At 40.9% G+C, this 20,060-nt stretch overlaps 1 protein-coding gene across 1 annotated transcript; it reads left to right on the forward strand.

Annotated features, from left to right (window-relative positions):
* The first annotated feature begins 788 nt into the window (after positions 1-788).
* On the forward strand, positions 789-19,924 carry LOC139208728 (serine-aspartate repeat-containing protein I). The gene is made up of 11 exons (XM_070838458.1): positions 789-1,059; positions 7,001-7,095; positions 7,823-8,258; positions 8,974-9,080; positions 9,296-9,452; positions 11,964-12,044; positions 13,450-13,476; positions 13,909-13,926; positions 15,621-15,737; positions 16,759-16,818; positions 16,929-19,924. The coding sequence occupies exons 1-11, from the start codon at positions 996-998 to the stop codon at positions 16,955-16,957; spliced, it is 1,191 nt and encodes a 396-aa protein (XP_070694559.1). The 5' UTR covers positions 789-995; the 3' UTR covers positions 16,958-19,924.
* The last annotated feature ends 136 nt before the right edge of the window (positions 19,925-20,060 follow it).

Consider the following 20,060-nt stretch of genomic DNA (forward strand, 5'->3'; position numbering starts at 1 on the left):
ATCCACCTACTGGTTGGTTTGCATGAGGTCATATGTGGTTTTCTCAAATGGAAACCTAACATTAATTCCCCATTAGAAACAGGCCTAAAAAAAGTCTCACATTTTCCAAATCCAGTAATTCATCCTACTCTTCATAAACCTGATATTTTAATAAATCCACGTAAATCACAGGCTTATTGGGCTGTTAAGCGTTATACCTAAATCATAGCGAATGTATAATTTTATATGGAAATGTTTTATAGACCTGGGCATGCTGATGGGAGAGATTTAAAAACAGTTAAATCCGTAGGACATCTTCACGTGATGGATGGACCTCGTCGTTATTGGACCCCCTATTAAAATGAAAGGGACTCAATTACAGCCAAGGGCAAATTAATGTCACAGCCTCGCAAAAAACGTGGACACGCGTTTTCTATTGTTTTATCTCGATGTGAGCGGACAGCTGTTGCTCAAAGGAGGGTGGATTGAATGAATGAATGAATGAATGAATGTTTCATGAGGAGATTCTGGATAATTGAGCGCGCTGAACGGGCTTGACGGAGACGAGCATCGAGCCAAATTGTTATTAAGAGTGAGAATCGGAATAGTGAAGGCACAAACTCCACTGATTGGTGAGACAAGTAGGTAGATCCTGCCACACAGCGCCCTAGCCGACACGTCCCTTGCTGTCTGCCAGCCAGCCAGCCAGCCCGCCCGCCCGCTCGCCTGCCTGTATTTGGGAGAAGAGACCCGCCCACCTTAATAAAAACTGGACCTTCTCTCTTCCAATCCAGACAAAAGATCGACAGATCCGCGGCGGCGCGCACTGAGCCGAGCATCTGAGCACCTTGGAGACGCCACGGGTTTGATCCGACGCGCAAGAACGCACCGGCACACCGACGCACACGCCCTCCCGAGCCACCTGAACCCCCCCGAGCCGGTTAATTGTCCTGTCTGAAGGCCGAGGAAAGGGAGCCTGAGCCCCGGTTCAGTCGCAGCCAGAACACCGTGTTCCCATGATGTCATACCTGTGGATTCTGCTATTAGGAAGCCTGCTGGCTGCGAGTGCCAAGGCACAAGGTAATGATTATTTTCCAATTAATTCAGTAATTCAGCCCAGTCCTCAGCTTTGCATGCATGTGATCTATCTATCTATCTATCTATCTATCTATCTATCTATCTATCTATCTATCTATCTATCTATCTATCTATCTTCACCTCACTGTCTCTTCTCCCCCCTCATTCATACCCTTCTGTCTCTCACCTCTCTTTCTCTCCATCTGTCTTTTCTCTCCTCTTCCTCTGTCAGCCTGCCTCATTACTCATCCATACTTGTCTGGGTCTGTGCGTCTGTGCGAGTGCAGTTGCCAGTCTCTTTTGCCAGCCTGTCTGCCTTCCTGTCGGCATGTCAATGTAATTCACCTTTAGCTGTAGTCTGCTTCTTTTAACCTGTTCTCGCTGAATATATAAAAACAGATCTGCGCTCTTCATCTGTGCTGTGATTACGCACGGCTCAGCAGCCCAGATAATTGTCAGCGAAATAGGTGTGTCATGTAATGTGGCTGTATCTTTTTGGACATGAGTTTTGGCCCACTGGGTGTGGTGGGCCCATTGTCCTTGTATAAGTATTCCCCTCCTTCATCCCACTTTCCTCCTGCGTTTATACGTCTGTTTGATCACTGTCGCCTTGTAAATCTCCTATCTTCTTTTTTTCTTCTTTGTATGCTCATCTGTCATTATTTGCTCTCTCCTCTTTCTCTTCCTTCTTCTTCAGCTGGCTCATGGGCCCCTTCCCTTCCCTGCGGCGCATGCAAAGATTTCAGATTGCTCAAACATGCTATAAAACTCAGAGAGAGAAAGGAGGCATTGAGGAAAAAATAGGGGGAAAGTAGGGGAGAAGTTGGACGAAGATAAAAGAGAAATGTTGCAGCCGATTGGGAGGGAACACAGAGAGATATACAAGGAAGGAAATAGTGAGAGAGAGAGAGAGAGAGAGTGTGAGACAGTCAGCTTCATCATCATTATGCAAACAAAATTTCAGTTGAACGTTAGAGAGCCAGGATGGGATCTGGGGTAATCTCACTCTACCGGTTCACTTTTTATTAGCAGACAAACCACCAGAGAGGAACCACTCCTTTCTCTTTCAGCACACACACCAACACACTCTTTCACACCGTTTTCTCTCTCTTTCTCACGCACACATGAACTGTAACCCCGCTGCAAGCCCAATGGATGCTGGTGACCTGTGGCGCAAGAAAGCTCCAAGAGTGTCTTGGCTCACTCGCATGCAAGTGTGTACACCAGTCCACAGTTACACTGAAAAAGATGGGGTATGAGGTCATGCGCACATCATGTACGGTGTGTGTAAGATATAGAAGTGAAGGACAGGGAGTGTCTCGGTAACTAGATCCAGCTCCAGCTGTAGACAACACCCAACAACACAACTAGTTTCAGCACCTTCTTCTCCCCCAGGAGATTGTGTGGGTGGGTGTGGACTCTAACTTTAATGTACAGGACATGTGGGAGTATGGGAGTGCTTCATTAATGGGAGTCAGTCAGTTTTCAGTTTCTTGTGTGTCTCAGAGGTAGATGAAAGCAAACAAAGCTGTGTGATGTGTGCCAGGTGTGTATGTACAGTGTGTGTGCGTAGACTTGTCCGTGTTTACACCTTCAACTACTTCAACTATAAATCACTCTTTTGGTGGATTAGTGAAACGCACACTCACGCACACACTCACACTCCCTCTCTCTGCTCCCATGGGGGCAGTTTTAAGGTGTGCATGATTGGGGTAAACACAGCACTTTCTGTCCTACAAACACACAATAGAACCATTCCTGACAGAACAATGTGTTGTGGAGGTGTTGTTGTATCACCTGACACACACACACACACACACACACACACACATACGCACGCACACACACACACACGCACGCACACACACAAACAGTTTCTGGTGTACTGTTACGGGGAAGGGCTTGGTTGTCAGTTGCACACGCACACATGTACACGCATTATTACTCATTCAACACCACACAACAGGCAATCTCACACAATCTGCCAACAGGAACCAAAAGTGCCAGAAAGTGAAGTTTGGCATTGATAACATGAGTCCAATTTATGTCAGAAATGCAGTGCTGTGTGTTGCATAACTAAAAGTGCAGTGGATTTACTTCTTTGTTCTTTTGAAAACTTCCAACAGAACAGGTGAATATGATGGACATGAAAAGAATTTCAATTTTTTATAAGTCTTACCGAGAGGTGGTATCAGATGCTCAGGCAAACAGTTCTATCATATGTCACCCTCTGGATATCATATCAGTGACATCTACATCAAGCACCATTATTGCCCGAAAACTCCCATGAAGATTGTGACACGCGATTTAAATAACACGTTAAGTGCAGTCTTGATGCTGTATTTGCTGTTGTCATGGTGGCTCACCAACGCGATGTAACCTGATGACAGTGTGTTTAACACAAAATGTTAATTGTTCATAACATTTTCCCATTACAGAATAAAGTGACACTCTCGCTATCCGCAGTACAAGTAGTGGGGCGAGAGCGGCGTTCTTCGCACCTTGCTTTTTGGCATAGACACGTATCATGTTACACTATCAAGACATCTTCTGTTCGTTACCAGCCACTCGACACTTCAAGTTACATCTCACCATGTGGCTTTTAGCTTGATAAGTACAATTTTTGGTTTTAGAATATGTTTGTCTGTTATGTCATAGACATGGTTTTTCTGGTGGGTTATGTGCTGGACTGTTAGGACCAGTAACTCACAGTGATGGCAAGTCAACAGGAGGTTACTGTGCCTGGCAAAGAACTAATGCGGCACACAAACCCAACCCCGGAACAAAATCTTATATCTTAATTACTGATCCTTAGAGGTGCTGGAAGGCATATTTTCTTACCTTTGGTCACAGCCGGGCCACATGTTTTCAGCCTTGGAGCTAAGCTAACCAGCTCCTGGCTTTACTTTCATTTTCACGAGAGTGATGTTAAATCTTCTTATCTTATCTAACTCTAACTCCGTCTTATCTAAATCTAATTTGAACTTTTGTAATGAAATAATAGCTTTTCTGTGTTGGCTATATGTTTGTCTAGAGGAAGGTCCAGTCTCAAACTGTTCCTTCCATCAGATGATTCAACAGCCATTAAACGTGGAAAAATATCTGCACTCAGTGGCCACTTAATTAAACACAGCTATAGCATTTAATGCAATCCAATTGCCATCTCTGCCATAAATTGTACCTTCACAAACACAATGACACTGTCAGAGGGGTCTTAGTTAATTCTACGTTAACATTGAGGTTGTAGTTTGCAGTGGTGTTGAACTGGACCCCATTAAACTCAAATGTGTTTCTAATGTTTTTCCCAGCCCATTTACAAATATGAGGGGAAAGAATATCAGAAACACATTTAGATATAATGCAGGCCAGCACAAGCACTGCCACTAAATACGACTTTCGATGATAAACATGTAGTTGAACTGACACCTCTCAGAAAGTTTTAACAAGAACTGGACATTAAAAGCTTAGAGATGGGATAGGCGTATCTAATAAAGTGCCAGGGAGTATTTTTGTCAATCTATCAAGCCACTTGACTTGCTCTCAAAAGAACACAATGTAACTGACGGAGTGATTTTTTCCCACATGTATAAACTGGTTTAACTTAAGATTTTTCCTCTGGGGACCTTTTTGCACTTTAACACTGCACATGCTGTACAGTCCCATACCATAGTGTGCAGCCATGTCAGAGACACACAGATGACTCACCAGCCTCAAGGGAAAGCAGTGGCAGAGAAACAAAGAGAGTAAAGAGTGTGGGAGAGAGACAGAGAGAGGAAAGAGGGGAGACAGACTTAAAGACAAAAAGAAAAGAAGGGAGGAGGTTTGGATGTGCAACAATTTGTTTCACTGCTGCACTAACACAAAACAGGACACCGCTCACTCAAAGTGTGAGAGCAAACTTGCCTGTGCGCATGGACTTGACATGTGTGTGAACATGTGGTTGTTTGCATGTTTGGACTGAAAGGGGTGGAGAAGGTGATTTTATTAGTTTGCGCGAGTGTGCGTGTGCATGTGTGTGCATGTGGGTGGGGGGATGTATTGGAGTGTGTTTGTAGCGGAGGTAGTTAGAGGAGGAAGTGGCAAACTGATAGATGGGAACAGAATGTTCTATGGAGTGGCAAGAGAAAGAGAGAGGCAGTTTGTATGGGGGGGTAGTCGCTATGTCTCACACGCACACTCATTTCCACATTTACTGGAAGTGAAAACATAAATATAAATAAAAACATACATACTGGCAGCACTCATACACACACACACACACACCACTAGAGATCCTGGTTAGACTAATTAACAATAAAATCTTGCAGAACAGGTTCTGTTGCGCTGTTTGTCAGATTTTTTTTTATGGTTTATCAGAGGCCTTCTGAACACTGCTAGAAATATCAACTGACATCTAAACTATGTTCACCCAGGTGACGTGCCACAGTTCGCCTTTGACAAAGACAGCAATTTCCAAGGAGGTCATGACAATAGTGTTACAGAAACACCCACACACACACACCACACCTGCACAAACACATACTCACACACGCAGTCCTGTTTATTAAGCTCTGCACGCCGTTTGAATCTTAACAAACAACTCAGTGCACAGTTTATTGTTAATCTTACATGATGGATTTGTTTGATTGAGAGAAGCATAGAGCACTTCTTTTTATCGCTGTCACTAACCATCAATTCTGTGTTCAGCCACGCTTGTGTGCATTTACTTGTTTTTGTATGGATTTTTCTTTTCTAGTGTATGAATTTGTGTTAGTGTGTGAGTGTGAAGGAAGCCAGGGTGTCACCAGTGCTGCACGCCTCCAGAGAATTTACGGTGTGATGGAAATACTTCAGATATGTGCCGCTCTCCCTCAAGGCTTCGCTGACTCTGATACAATCTCACTTGGAAAGCAGAGCAATCCTTCATTGGATCTCTTGGCAAAGAATTATTTTCTGTGAGTGTGGTAAAGAAGAGAGTTATGATACTGAATTGCATTCTGTTATTTTTAATTTTCAATCTCTAGTTTCTTGTCGTGTTTTAGCACCTGCCAGCAGGAAGCTCATCATCACTCATACCTCTTAGCTAATGGTTAGAACTTTGGATGAAGGTGCTGCCCTGATGAACCAGCATCAGGGTGCTGCTGAAATCAGCAGAGCAAAGAGGGATCAAGTCAGAGCACAGTTTGCTGTTTCAGCTTCTCACATGCATCAGGGGAATCTCACAGCACTGGCTCAAACACACACAAACACCACGCTCACACACAGAATGACAAAGTCATGCTCTCTGTATTTTCTCATTAGTACATAGTTGCAATGCCAGTGCTGAGGTTGAGAGCTTATATGATGTTGAGGCAGGTCAGATGTGATCTGTGTCTGTCAAACAATTGTGGCTGGAGCGTTAACATCAGGCACCAATCAGACCAGGGTGTGGCTTTCAGTGTGTGTGTGTGTGTGTGTCGAGGGTAATAGTCATGTTAGAGAATGTGTTGAGTCCACAACATCTCAACGACCATTCAGACAGATGATTTTAATGATTTTTAAATGATCACAGATGGATTGAGGCATGCAGTTTTTTAATTACCAGTGGTTACACTAATCACTCATCTGTTCTATTGGTTTGATTTTAGCTTAGACTTTTGAAATTTCCACTTATCTGTGACAAACAATAATGGTCCTTGTTGTCAATTTTAGGGATGTTTTATTGTCACAAAGTTGCCTGATTTCAAAGGAAGGAGAAACTACCTTGGAAACTGAGATGGGTTTTGGGTTACCATGTCTGCCTCCTTTCTTCTTTCAAAAAGAAAATGGTGGTTGAACTTCTGTCTGTTGTGTGATACGTATTAAAGCCAAACAGCCGTATATTCCCCCCCCCATTTTTTGAAATTGATATGTCCCACCGGTTCACAGAATATGTGCTCCTTTTTCATTGTTCTATTACTTTGTTTCTTCACACATCTCCGTGTAGATGAGGTAGGACCAGATGAGGAAGCAGCTCCCCTGACCCCGGCCCCTGAAGCAGACGTAGCAGTAGAGGTCATTGAAAATCTTGACGCTGACGAGGTAACTCAACTTAGAGCTAAGGTGAAGAATGGAGATATTAGGTCTCCTGTGAAATCTTAAAACGACCACTTTGCTGTATGAAAATAAAGTATAATTTTAAAAAACATACCAAAAAAAGTGACATATTTGAAATAATGTATGGATGAACATTGTAAAGGTGAACACAGTTTAAAACTGTCTTGGTCACTGTGACATTGCAGACTTTCTTGTCTTAAGGCCTTACTATTAACAACAACAGTTCATGAAACTATAAATGCATACTATAAACCCTGGCACTTACAGGGTAACAGTATCTTTGTGCGACCCTCATCTTTATCAAACTCACTGAGGTCTGGAAACAATCTACTTCTAAATCCTCAGGCAGTTATTTGATAAGCTGAGACATATCAAATGGCTGACAAACCTGAGCATCATGTTAGCTGATCATTGGGTAAGGAAACAATTAGCATGAGTTTATTGGCTTGAAACGTAATGACAGCTCAGTGTCTCTGTCCTTTTCTAACTGAATTATGTCTTTGGATTTCAGCAAAGCTCCAGTGTGCTGGATACAAGAAACAGATAGTTAACTGCTAACATATACGCTAAAGTGATCCTCCTGAGGTTGGAGGTTTCCATAGTTACCTCCATAGCTACCTTCAGTGGTTATGGATGTTTACAGAGTATTTTTTCTTCAAGTATAGTTACCTGATCGTAATTTCAAAAGATGTATTTCTTGTGCTGAATACAGGGGAGTGATCCTCAGCCCACCACTGAGCCTGAAGCTGAGGACACAGAAGCAGTAGCTCTTGCTGAAGAGGACACAGAAGCAGTAGCTCCTGCTGACGAGGACACTGAAGCAGTAGCTCCTGCTGACGAGGACACAGAAGCAGAAGTTCCTGCTGACGAGGACACAGAAGCAGAAGCTCCTGCTGATGAGGACACAGAAGCAGTAGCTCCTGCTGACGAGGACGCAGAAGCAACAGCTATTGCTGTCGTGGACCCAGAAGCAACAGCTATTGCTGTCGTGGACGCAGAAGCAACAGCTATTGCTGTCGTGGACGCAGAAGCAACAGCTATTGCTGTCGAGGACGAAGAAGCAACAGCTATTGCTGTCGAGGACGAAGAAGCAGTGACTCCCGCAGCTGGGGATGCTGAACCAGCGACTCCTGCTGCACCAACAGAAGGTGATTAAAATCAAATAACTGTACAAATATGCACATTGGAAATGTCAAATTGGAATAATTGTTTAATTGTTTCAATACTTCTGACACGCTACTATACAAGAAACAATACATTAAAGTAAATTTCTTATTTTATATTAATCCTACATGGGCGAAAAGTAGAATCCACTCACTGTTTTTTGCTCCCAAAATAATTTTCGCTGTTGCTGTGCAGTGTTTTCAATCAATCAGATCTTCCCTCTTAGCACAGAAACAATGAATAAAAATATCATAGAAGCTCACAAGAGTTATGCACAGATTCTTGTTTTTGCCATGGTATGCACTGCTTTTCCTCTACTTTAATGCTACACTCCCATACCAACGGGGGTGATTTTATTATATACCGAGAAGCAGCAGTGATTGTAGTATTAAGAACAAATCTAATCAGTCAGTACGTTCTATTAATTGAACGTGAGACCAATCTCAAACCAGAGGCCTCATACTACAAAACACAGTTTTATAAATAAATCCCTCCGAGTTCTGCATTTGTTCCTTGAATTTCCCCTCGCAAGGGTACCTACTCTATCCATTCATCTTGTCAGTGTTCAAATGTATTACGAAAAAACATTCTCAGCCTCTGGTTTTGCTTGCAGTAAATGCCATAACACTTAGAGTAAATGGATGATAAAGGGGACATCAGTGATCTAATAAGTGCCTTCCTCCTTGTTTTACTTTTCAGTTCCTACAGCTAATCCAGAGGCTGAGGATCCAAAGGATGAGCAACCAACAGCTAACGGAGAGGAGGAAACTACCTTAACCGCTGGTGCAGCACCTGCTGAGGAGGAGGTCAGTAGCAGTTTTATTCGAAACCAACTCTGACATACAGTATATGGTTAAGTTGTAGGACAACTTCCACGTCGCAATTACAGTATATATAATTGCTGACATGCTGTATATGACGCAGATCTTATTCAGGAGCTGCTATGCTAATGAAAAGTTATCCTCCTGTCCTCCATGTCCTTTCTACATGTTTGTATGCTATGTAATACATTTTCATATAGGATGGAGACATGGCTGGAGCAGCAACGGATCTAGCTGCAGCAGATAATAAGGAAGAACCAACTGATCCAGCTACCGATATAAAACCAACAGATCAAGTAATTCCAAAAGAAATAGTGCCAGAGGTCAGGATAAATGTGAATGCTGCTATCCCTGCAGGTAAGAATACTGATGTTCAAAGGCACACTTTGCACATTCTCGTACATGCACTCATGGAGAGAAAGCCAAAAAGTGCCCCAGCACCACTGATACATGTGTCGTCCATGGAAGAATTTCAAGAATTTCCATACATTTTTGTCTTAAAGGCTGGGTATGTTAGTTATTTTAGAAGCATTTTTTTGTGATGTTTGTTGCTGTTGCCATAACAGCCCGACAGCAATCAATGAATCAAATCGTTTGACGCATCCTCTGTGTAAGCAGTGAGTTCAGTGATGGCTGTTTCAGTTTTGTGACTGTGGTATTTAAGAGAGTTGTCTACTTGTCAGACTGAATAACCTGAGAGAGATTACCTGTAAGTGACTGTACAGAACGAACTAGAGGCCCTGCTGCAGAGCTGCATTGTTGTTGTTGTTGTTGCTGTTGTTGATGTTGCAGGAGCAAGTCTTCTCATCACTAGCATTGACTTGCTCTCTAGCAGCAGTCAGACAACGTGCGCTCATGTGTGGCTTTGGAGGGAGACCTGAAGTGAGGAGATGGTATATTTTTGGTTGGATACTTTCAAAATGTATGTTACAGACCCTGCCTTTACAGACACTACTATGACATGCTAAGGCATTTTGGGCAGAGTGTGTAATTTCTAAGTGTGTAATGTATGTCCATGGTAAAAAGTATACAAACATATGGAATAATTGCAGGAAAACATGTGTATTCTTTCCTTTACATGGAAAAACTGTACTGACTAGTACTTCTACTTCTATTCTGCTCTTTTGCTCCGTCTAACTTATGATAAAGTGGTGATGTATATATGTGTGTGTATGTGTGTGTTAGGGTTAGGTTGAGGCAGGTGAGAAGATTCTTTTCATTTCATTCTTCTGTCGTTTGAACTAAATCACTTAGCCATCATATATAAACATCAACATTTATAGAGCCAAGTCTCACTCCAGCTAAACAAATCACTAACCCACACCACTAATTATTGCTCAGAGGAATGACTCAGAAGCTGTTTTGATCATACAAGAGCACCTCAGGACAACTGATTTAAACTGGTTTATTTCAGTCACCACAGTAAAATCAACAAAGAAGGAAAAGTTAAAATCCTACATAGCAGCACTTTAAAAACAGACATAGCTTGAAAATCGCTAAACAGACTACTTTTGTTGTGTATTTCCCTTTGAACCCAACTACAGTATTTCGAAACATACAAGATCTCCAATGTGCCATAATCTGACCTCGGAATATCCATGAAATTATTGTTGGCATAAGTGATTCAAAATGTACATGTTCTGCTTTCATGAGATATCATGTATTATTTTGCTGCAACTCCCTATTTTCTGAACCAATTAATGGAAAACAGATGTGCTCATCAATCAAAAATCACAATTCACAATCATCCTGTTGTTTACTTTCACTAAAATTCTTGGTTTTGTCCATTACGCTTTATCTAATGTCAGCATTTCCTTTCCCACGTTGTGTTGCTTGTCTTTACTTCATAGCTTCATAGCAGGAGATCCTCCATTTGGTCACCCAGCAATAGTAATTTTACATTTGGCTTCTCTCTTGGCAGTGTAAACAACTAAGAAAGTGGGTTGCCAGTGAGCATTTCAGCAATCGAAGGTTTCTTCCATGTGATAACTGGCAGGGGAACGTTGTCTCGTGGTGGTAACATATGGAACAGAGTTGAGAAATTGAAATGGAGATACAGAATTGAGAGGGGAGAACAGAGGAGAGGTAAGGGGGGGAGCACAGGCAAAATGTAAAAAACAATAGGAAAGAGATATAGCGAGGTGAGAGGAGAAGGTGGTGAGGTTAATGGAAGAGAAGTCTGTCTCACCTGATGGAAATAAACAGAGAAGAATGAGAGTATTGGGGTAAAACTTGGCTCAAAATATGGTTTCATTTGTGAACACTCATGTACTCATCCGTGACAATTGGTGCTTTGCCATGAGAGCATGATACTTACTCACAATGATTTAGTGTCAGGATTCTTGTGAGGTGAAAGAATAGGTCACTGGATAATTGTGCCTCTGAGGTTCTATCAGCCATAAAATAATTCACTGATTCTCCCTCACCCTGCCCAGCCTAAAAAAAGTTTGGTACACTGAGTCACACAGGTTGTATTAGTCACTTGGGTTTTCCCCTAATGAATAAAGCGTAAAGGTAATGTATTGTTCCTGACAGATAATATCCCTTAAATTTAAAGTCAACGCAAGTTCACAAGACAGTTGGAGCAGGTAGTGTTACAGAGTCCTTATTGAGGACACCTCTGCAGGGCATTCACTAGGGGCCATGAGCGACTGAACTGGGGAGTGTCCACACAGTGATTGATATTATCATTAAATAGTTTCACATGGAACGGTTCACTGTAGAGTGTTAAAGAGACGTTAGAGAGACGACATGTTTGTGGTGAACATCTGGAAGATATCCCTCTTGGGCGGGACAGTGAAAAGAGAATTTCCCGACAGGATCTGATATTGAATTTCTGTCACTAATGATGTTTAATTATTTTTTCAGATAAAGAGGTTAACTTGGACGATGCTCAGAAGAGGGCAGAAGGGATCGCAGTGGACAACCCAGGACAGAGCCGCACTGGGCGTTAGTAACTACTTTTAATAATTACAGTTGATTTTATCATCCTAACCAATAACCTACAATTTCCAAAGGGAAATATGGAATTACACAAGAAGTTTTGGCTGCACAGTTAGCAATGCAAATAGACACTGATACTATCTTTCTTAGGTAGCACAGTCTTGTGGATTCCTTTTTTATCACTCTAAAATTGTAAAATCGTTAAATTTTGGAGAGGTTTAAAGTTTTACTCCCTTACAGCAACTGATTCAATTATTATAGATATTTGTGCATTGAGCTAAAATATGCAAATCTCACCCTTCAGCATTTTCCACCTCATACGACAAAGGCACGTTCTGTTGTAACTGGCCTCAAGACTTGTTACATAACGTCTTGCATACTTAACATTGGCTTATGACCAATGACATGAAATCATGAGGCAGCCATCTTTAAGTGGCCAGTGTACTGGCTGTAGTCTCGAATCAAAACTTACAAAGTTACACTTTGTACCAAATGGCTCAAGGCCAATTCAAGACAGTGCCTCATAAACTGTGCTTGTAGACATTCATCTGGTGGATGTCTGTACTGCCAGAATGCCCCTCGAATTTATTGATCCTTGTTCCCACGACAAGAGACTGAATTGACTTGTTTTACCTCCCGGGTTGAGACAGTTTAATCGCTAGCCACAAAGCAGTTTGACAGCAACGCATCAACGCTGATTTTCTCTCAGCGCTCGCCCTTTATTTCGCGTCTGAAAGCCAATTCATCTAGGTTGGTATAATCATTATAATCTAGTGAAAAGCGCTCTTCTTTAGTGCTCTGTTATTAGCGGCTTTGTCAAGTTGAAGCAGGTAGGGGGCAGCCATGGTGACACAGGCGTTTACAGACAGGCAGCACAGAAGGAGATAACATGGTTGTTTGCACATGGACCGAATCAAAGATCAGAGAGAGAGAGAAAGAGACAGAGTCTGTGTGTCTCCTGTAGATATGTTATCTCTCTGATAATTTGAAAGCATCTCCCAGTGTACAGAAGGGGCATTTCATGCAGAGCTGTGTGTGTTTTAACTAACTCAATGAGGTTATTTTTGGGAAGTGAGGACATTTTGGCCTGTCCTCACAACTTCAAAGGGCTGCTTGAGGGTTTAGTTGTGGTGGTTATGGTTAGGGTAAGGGGAACGCAGTATGTCCCTTAGGGTTCTCACGAACATAGAAATACAACTATGTGTGTGTGTGTATGTGCAAAAGAGAAACTCCAGACTTGTAAAGGCCTCCGAGGTATAAACTACCTCAAAGAGAATAATCCTGCTCTTCTTCTCTGCCATCTCTCTGTCACAGTGCTTTAATCGGATCATTAAAACACTAAACTAAACTGAAAATGCCTTTTCTCTCCATCTTCCTCTAATCGCTTGTCTCCCTTTCGTTCTCTTTCTAGCACATATTTCTGGCGCCACAGGAGATGGTAAGGCTTTTTTTTTTTTCTCTTCATGGTCAATATACGCATAATATAACAACAAAAATAATCAGTCCAAATCCCATTCAGATACAGCAGTAGCTGTGCAGCCACAGCAGCATTATGGTACCGCCTCTGACAGTAAAAACAGGATACAAGACTCACTATGAATTCTCAAGTCACGCTATATTAGTTGGAAGTGCCTCAGTCGTGGTAACTTCTGTTCCTGATTCTCAGACTGGAACTGAAGAGTGACAGGTGCATGTTTGAGCCTGCTTAAAGAAAGGGTTTCACAGTTTAGCATGTAACTCTCATGTTGCTCACATCTCCTGTCTTCGCCATGGTCATTCCAAAGATGTACAGTAATACGTGACAGTTAAACCAGTTTGTGCCATGTCATGACGCTAACTGTATTTGTCTGTCCTTTGTTCTAACCCACAGACAGCCCTGATGGCCAAGGTGAGTTATCCTTCCTCTCTTTTTTGTTTTGAACACATTAACCCACCCACCTATGAACTCCCACAAACACACCTGCAGCATAAGCAACCCCCTATTGTCATGCAAAGAGCCCTAGGCAGAGGCGTTGTTGCTGCAGCTGCTGCATGACATTTTTTCCAAGCTTTTTTAACAGTTGAACTTTCCTTTGAATTTTAACGAGTTCATTTGCATAATTTTAGAAATGACAGGCAAAAGACGCAAATGGGGATTGTTAAGTGGCCGACTTAAATCAAATAACCTTTTTAATAACCTTAATATCTTTTATCAGTTGTAAATTTTGTATTGGTTATTATATTTACAAACTCAAACTGAAAATGTATCTTTTGGCTGCCAAAAACCATTCCAAAGAAATCCCGCTATCTAATTAATTGTATCTCATGACACAGTTAGAGTATAACACAGTAAAGTGACAAATCTTGATATATTGACAAGCTCAGGTGTAACTACCAGATTTGTCTCTGGCCTCTGACCTCAGCCATGGAGCATGCAGACAGGTGATAGGGGTTGTGGCTGCTGACCACATACTGTTCCCATACATTTTCACATCACATTTTTACACCAGACAAACTGGTGTGTCCATGCTGTGTGTTCATGTTCATGCATGTCGGCGTCTGTACCCACTTTTACTTCTTTTCCCTGACTCAATACATTCTTCCATTGCATTTGATTTAATTTCATGACTCATTCCCTTTTTGTAATTTATCTTGTGAGTTCTCTGACTCATTCCACTTCCTTGTTTTTCTTTGCTTTTAACTTTGTTTATCCATGGATTTGCTTTTCGTTCGGTCTTTCTTGTGTGCATACGTTTTTGACTCATCCGTTACACGCCAACAACCCTGCTGTCATCCATGTTCTTCTCATCAGTTGTCACTTCAGCGTATCCTGCCTTTATCACTCTGTGTTAACTGAAGCCACTGCAGGGACAATAAAGAGCTAAATTTAATAAGAGATATTAATGACAGCAGTGAGGGGCAAACAGTAATATAGGACAATTTTAGAATTTACATTCCATTCTGTCTGGTTTTGTATATATGTTTACTCTAATTTCCTGATAATGCTTAATTTTTTTTTAAATAAATGATTATTATTATTTTAATGCACTCACACTAGGATTTAATCATTTAATCAATCATCATTTTCATGATCATTGTGGCATTGTAGATTATATACATGTATTTCATGCCTTTAATAGACTGAGAGAGGTATTTTCTGAATGCTGTGACACAGCATGAAAACTATTCATGTCAGTGATGTTGTAACCGGGTTACACAGATTTCTGCTGTCACTATAAATGCTTTTTGGGGTCTTAATTATAGTGTAGGCCGGTGAAATAGAATCAGAAAATGCTGGAACAAGATGATCTCACACCTTATAACACCTCTCTCACACACACACACACACTTTGTCATTGAGGCATGGTTCTGAGCTGCCATTCATTATTTCGCCTACAAAATGGCACCCAGTGGTGTTACTGAACATTACAATCTCCACAAGTGGGTGTTACACTGACGGATATTCAAAACAATGCAGTCCCATCTGTGTTATAAACTACGCTCAAACTAGGAGGTTTCAAATGGTTTTTCTCAAATGACAACACATTTGCAGCTCTGATGCACCAGTGTTGGTCATACTTTTTGTCTGTTTGTGTCCTACAGAGTCCGGCTCCGGATCTTTAGCAGCCATCCTCTGCACAGTTGGTGCTGCTCTAGTGGCCGCAGTCGCTGGATACATCACCTATCAGAAGAAGAAACTGTGCTTCAAAAACAGACAGGGTAAGTTTCTTGCTGACTCAATAACTAAACAAAATGTCAAAAGAACATGATGCCTAACTGCTGTACATCAGGCTTGATATCTGACTGGACTGAGGCACTCATAAAAGAAATCCCTTTAGGCCGTAGTTTCTTAAACAATGACCTGCAAGCCAAATTTTTTTCTGCTGTCATCTGGTGCTCAGTCAAGCAAAAAGCTTAAGTCTCAGCATGAGCCTGTACAACTTCTTTAAGTCCATGCTTGGAAATGTCTCAACTTCATTGTCGTTAGTGACATGCTGCACTGCATATGGCTGATGATCACAGTAGAATCTCAGCCTTTAATCAAGCTACCAGCATCTTTTATAACACTTTCCTTTATCCAGGGGTGTATGTGAGTGTTTTGTTCTGAATATCACACGTTTTGGAGGTCAGCAGTCTTTCTTTGAGAGACAGCAGACTCAGCTTTATCCCTAGAAAGTTTTACTACTTACAGACAACATACGCACATCCTGCGCACCAATACTACCAATTCAGCAAGGTTTTCATTTACAGTCAACATGTACATTAGGCCAATCACCTTAAGCAATGTGGGGCAAAAGTCAGATTCAGAATAAGGATTACACTGTGAATATTTATATTAATAGTTGTCTTGTTCTAAATTTTGATAAACATTATTTATCATTTTCATCTGCGCATTTTTAAAACAACTTGGCCAGTATTTGTGAGTATGAATGATTCTGCCTCAGCGGAGCAGAGCAAGGATTATGCATGGCAATGAAATCATCATGTACGGCCAGGAGCTTCAGCTCCACTGATACTGAGTAAATGAGAAAGCTTGACTATTCAGTAAAAAACAGTTTTGAGTTTTTACACCGTGTAATAACAAGCAATTCGAGCTGAGAAACTTTAACATTCTCAGAATCTCCCCCCTGGGTGGTTTCATGCTTATAAATGATCGTAACGTCTAAACTGGCATGTGATGGCTTGTCAGCTTAATTTTTCCTCTTTGCGTGTATCTGACTTTGTCTATGTCTGTGATTAGAAGCGGATCCGGAGGCTGCTCGCAAAGCCGATGCAGCAGAGGCTCAGTCAGATCCCCAGGGTGAGACACACATGTGAACACACACAAAGATAAGAATACACACAGATCAAACAAATGCGATACCCTGAAATGCTCTGACCTTTACAATGTATTTTGTTTCCCTTTTGCAGTCCTTAGCAACCTGCTAAACTCCTCCTAGACCAGCAATGATCACATGACTGCCCGGACCAACTACAGGCAAGCAAAGTGGCAATCTCACTGTTAGGCTCTATCTGCTGTAGAGCTAAATTACTGTGAGGCCCCAGAGTAGGGCTGTGTGTGTTTCTGTCTGTTTGATTGTGTGTGTATGGTGGTCTGTATGAGCCTGTGTGTCTGTGTGTGTGAGTGTATTCATTCTTGTGTGTGTGCATATATGTGGGTAAAAATGAGTTAGAATAGAAAAAGCAAGTAAATATATGTGAACCTTAGGGGTTTTATGATTGTTACGACATAGGAATTTATTAAAATGATTGGTCAAACTTTCTACTTTAAACCAAATCCAACAATGTTTTTTAAGAGTGGACATTAAAGAGTAAATTAAGTCTCAAATTATGACCATCAGATGGCTAAATTATAGAACTAGCTTTTTTATTTTATTTGTATGGCTGCTTTCCAGCTCTAGTAACCCAGTGTGAATATAAACCAGTGAAAAATATTGATGTTGTAGATGTTTAACTTTGTTCTGAATTCTTAAAAGTGTTCTGTCATTGTTTGAGCCACCCATATGATTTGGAAAATCCACTGGCAACCAGTCACTTAAATGTAACATATCTTTATTTTTCAATATCTGCAGTACAAATGCAGGATAGATGGATAACAGGGGGCTTCACCAGTCATCTTTGGTAGGATTGTAATCCTAGGATTCTGGGGGATGCTGTTAAAGGTCCAGTGTTCGGTGTGTTCAGTGGGCCACTGATGTCACTGTATGTGTGTGTTTTTGTGTGAGTGTGTGTGAGTGTTTGTATTTCTGCGTATGTCTTTTTTGATCGGTGCAGGGGCTTAGTTTTAAATCCTGTTGGGTGACCACCACTTCTCCTCAGTCAGTTCAATAAACTCAATGAGTGAAACCTTTAATCAAACACAACAAATCTGAATCAAACAAAGAGTTTATTCATTGCACATTGGTTGAAAAATTCAAAGCATTTTAATGTATTCTGCCCACTTTTGATCATTTTAAAAATATATATGTATCTTGAAATATACTGAGGTGAGCTGAAGTGATGTCTAGTCCAACCCTGTTTATGTCAAAGGATGGATGTTCACCGGACAAATTCAAAAGAGGTCATGTAGTAATGTATTAAACATTGTTCTGATAGTAGTGTGTGTCTAGAGTCTAGTTGTGATGCAGTAATTTCTCCTCTATAGTGCCTTTCACTGACACAGCCTGGCTTGGCCAATCTACAGACACAAGAGAGCTGGGAAGTAAATAAAAGTGAAAACAGGCAAAATAGTGAGTGAATGTTTCAAAGTATATTAGATAGAAAAATGAGGAATGTATTAATTCATAAATTCATTCATTTTGGTGGTTAAAAGGCCTCACCTTGAACTGCTCAAGTCTGTGAAACTGTTACATACATAATTGTACATTATTGTAACAGCTGCTGTATATCTGTTCACAGTGGGCCAGTTTGCTGTTTTATTTCCAAAACCTTTTTAACCAATAATACATTCCAAACTGTTTTAACAGCCTCTGGTAATTTCAGCGATGAAACTCTCCTCATTGTGTGTCTCTTTATTTGTGCAAGCCAGTCGCTGTCACAGTGTTTTTGTATCATTCATATTTCCATTCATCTGTGATTTTTATATGAAATGTTACATCTAGCAGTGGTGCCTCAGAGCTGACACATTGATAGTCTTACGTCAATTTGTTTGCCGTGGTATTTTGTGCTAATTATTGTGAAATGCCCCAGAAGCAGCACTACTGCATTTTAAAGGCCCAACAAATTGTTTTTTGTTTTTTTTTTTGCTGCTGTAGCACAAAAAATATTAACTTCTGAATGTCTTTTTGTTACCTTGCATTTTTCTACATGCTCTGCTCCCTTTAAACTTTGAGGTTTATAGAGCGCATAGTGCTGCAGTTCATGTAAAGTGTGTTACTTGTAGAGCACTATATAGCTGCAATACAGGACAGAGACTGTTGCTAACAGCCTAGCCTCAAGCTGAGAAATATTACTAGTCTGTGATGTCATGTATCAATTAATCCAACTGTATAAACTGTGGGCTGAATGTCGGATCAAAGCTCTGTTTGCAATGTCTTCTTATCCTGTAATCTGTGATAGACTGAGTTTCTCTATTGACACATTGAACAAGTGGATAGTGTGTCTGAAATCTCTTGCCACACCTGCTACAACGACATGGAGTGATAATGCACAAAATACCCATTCAATAATAGTACAAGCATTCAGATACAGCCACTGATGCCTTCAAAACAATTCAATCCTTCTTTTAATGCAGTACTCACCCCCTTTGTTCACAATAAGTGCAATAGGAATGAACAAAAACACTCTGTCCTGCCGTGCACATTCAGAAACCCTACCTGGATTTATTCAATATAAGGAGACTGAAACAACAATAAATCCCTAAAAATTGAACAATTACTGCTTGTGTTTTGAGCATCGTGGTCCACTCTACATGTAGTCCCAAGCGGTCAGATTCCTTGTAGACACAAACGATTGGAGCACAGCATCCAAACCAGAATGTAAACCAAGGAAATCGTAGACTTATTGGGTCCTGAAGTGCACTTCCCAGATAATGCTAGAGCATCAACCACAGCGCTGACCAGTCCTGCCTTATAACACCTCTCAAATAATCCAGAGAGGAAAACAAAGACAGCAATGTCATCATCAGAAAGAAAGGTTGAAAGAAGCAGAGATGTTTTGCAGGTGATTTTAATAACACAATCTCTATGGGAGAAGCACTTTCCTATCCTGTATACATCTTGATTCATTAAACATATTTAGAGAATTCATTTTTGATTTAGACTAGTGACTCTTCCTTTTTATTTAAATATTCTTTGTTTTTATTTTGTTTAGGAACTGTCCTCTTCATTTTTGTCATCTGGCACTTGCTGTTCCTCTGAAATTGTGTAAATAATGTATGAGGAGTCAATTAAACAATTTTCGTGGGAGTTGGTGTTTTATTTGTGTGTTTCTTTACTAATATCACACACGAATTTAACTCAATCAAAACTTTGTCAGGGTAAGTAGTTATACAGGTGTACTTCACATGCCTTGATACTAAAATACTGATATTTACAGTCACGG

Source organism: Pempheris klunzingeri, chromosome 10 (assembly GCF_042242105.1).
Source record: "Pempheris klunzingeri isolate RE-2024b chromosome 10, fPemKlu1.hap1, whole genome shotgun sequence".
Classification (NCBI taxonomy): Eukaryota; Metazoa; Chordata; class Actinopteri; order Acropomatiformes; family Pempheridae; genus Pempheris; species Pempheris klunzingeri.

Bases quoted from the DNA above. Each gene is read 5' to 3' on its own strand.
- LOC139208728 (XM_070838458.1), top strand. From the start codon at position 996: ATGATGTCATACCTGTGGATTCTGCTATTAGGAAGCCTGCTGGCTGCG. The intron at 9,081-9,295 runs GTCAGTAGCAGT...ATTTTCATATAG, and splicing joins CAGCACCTGCTGAGGAGGAG to GATGGAGACATGGCTGGAGC. The intron at 12,045-13,449 runs GTTAGTAACTAC...TTCTCTTTCTAG, and splicing joins AGGACAGAGCCGCACTGGGC to CACATATTTCTGGCGCCACA.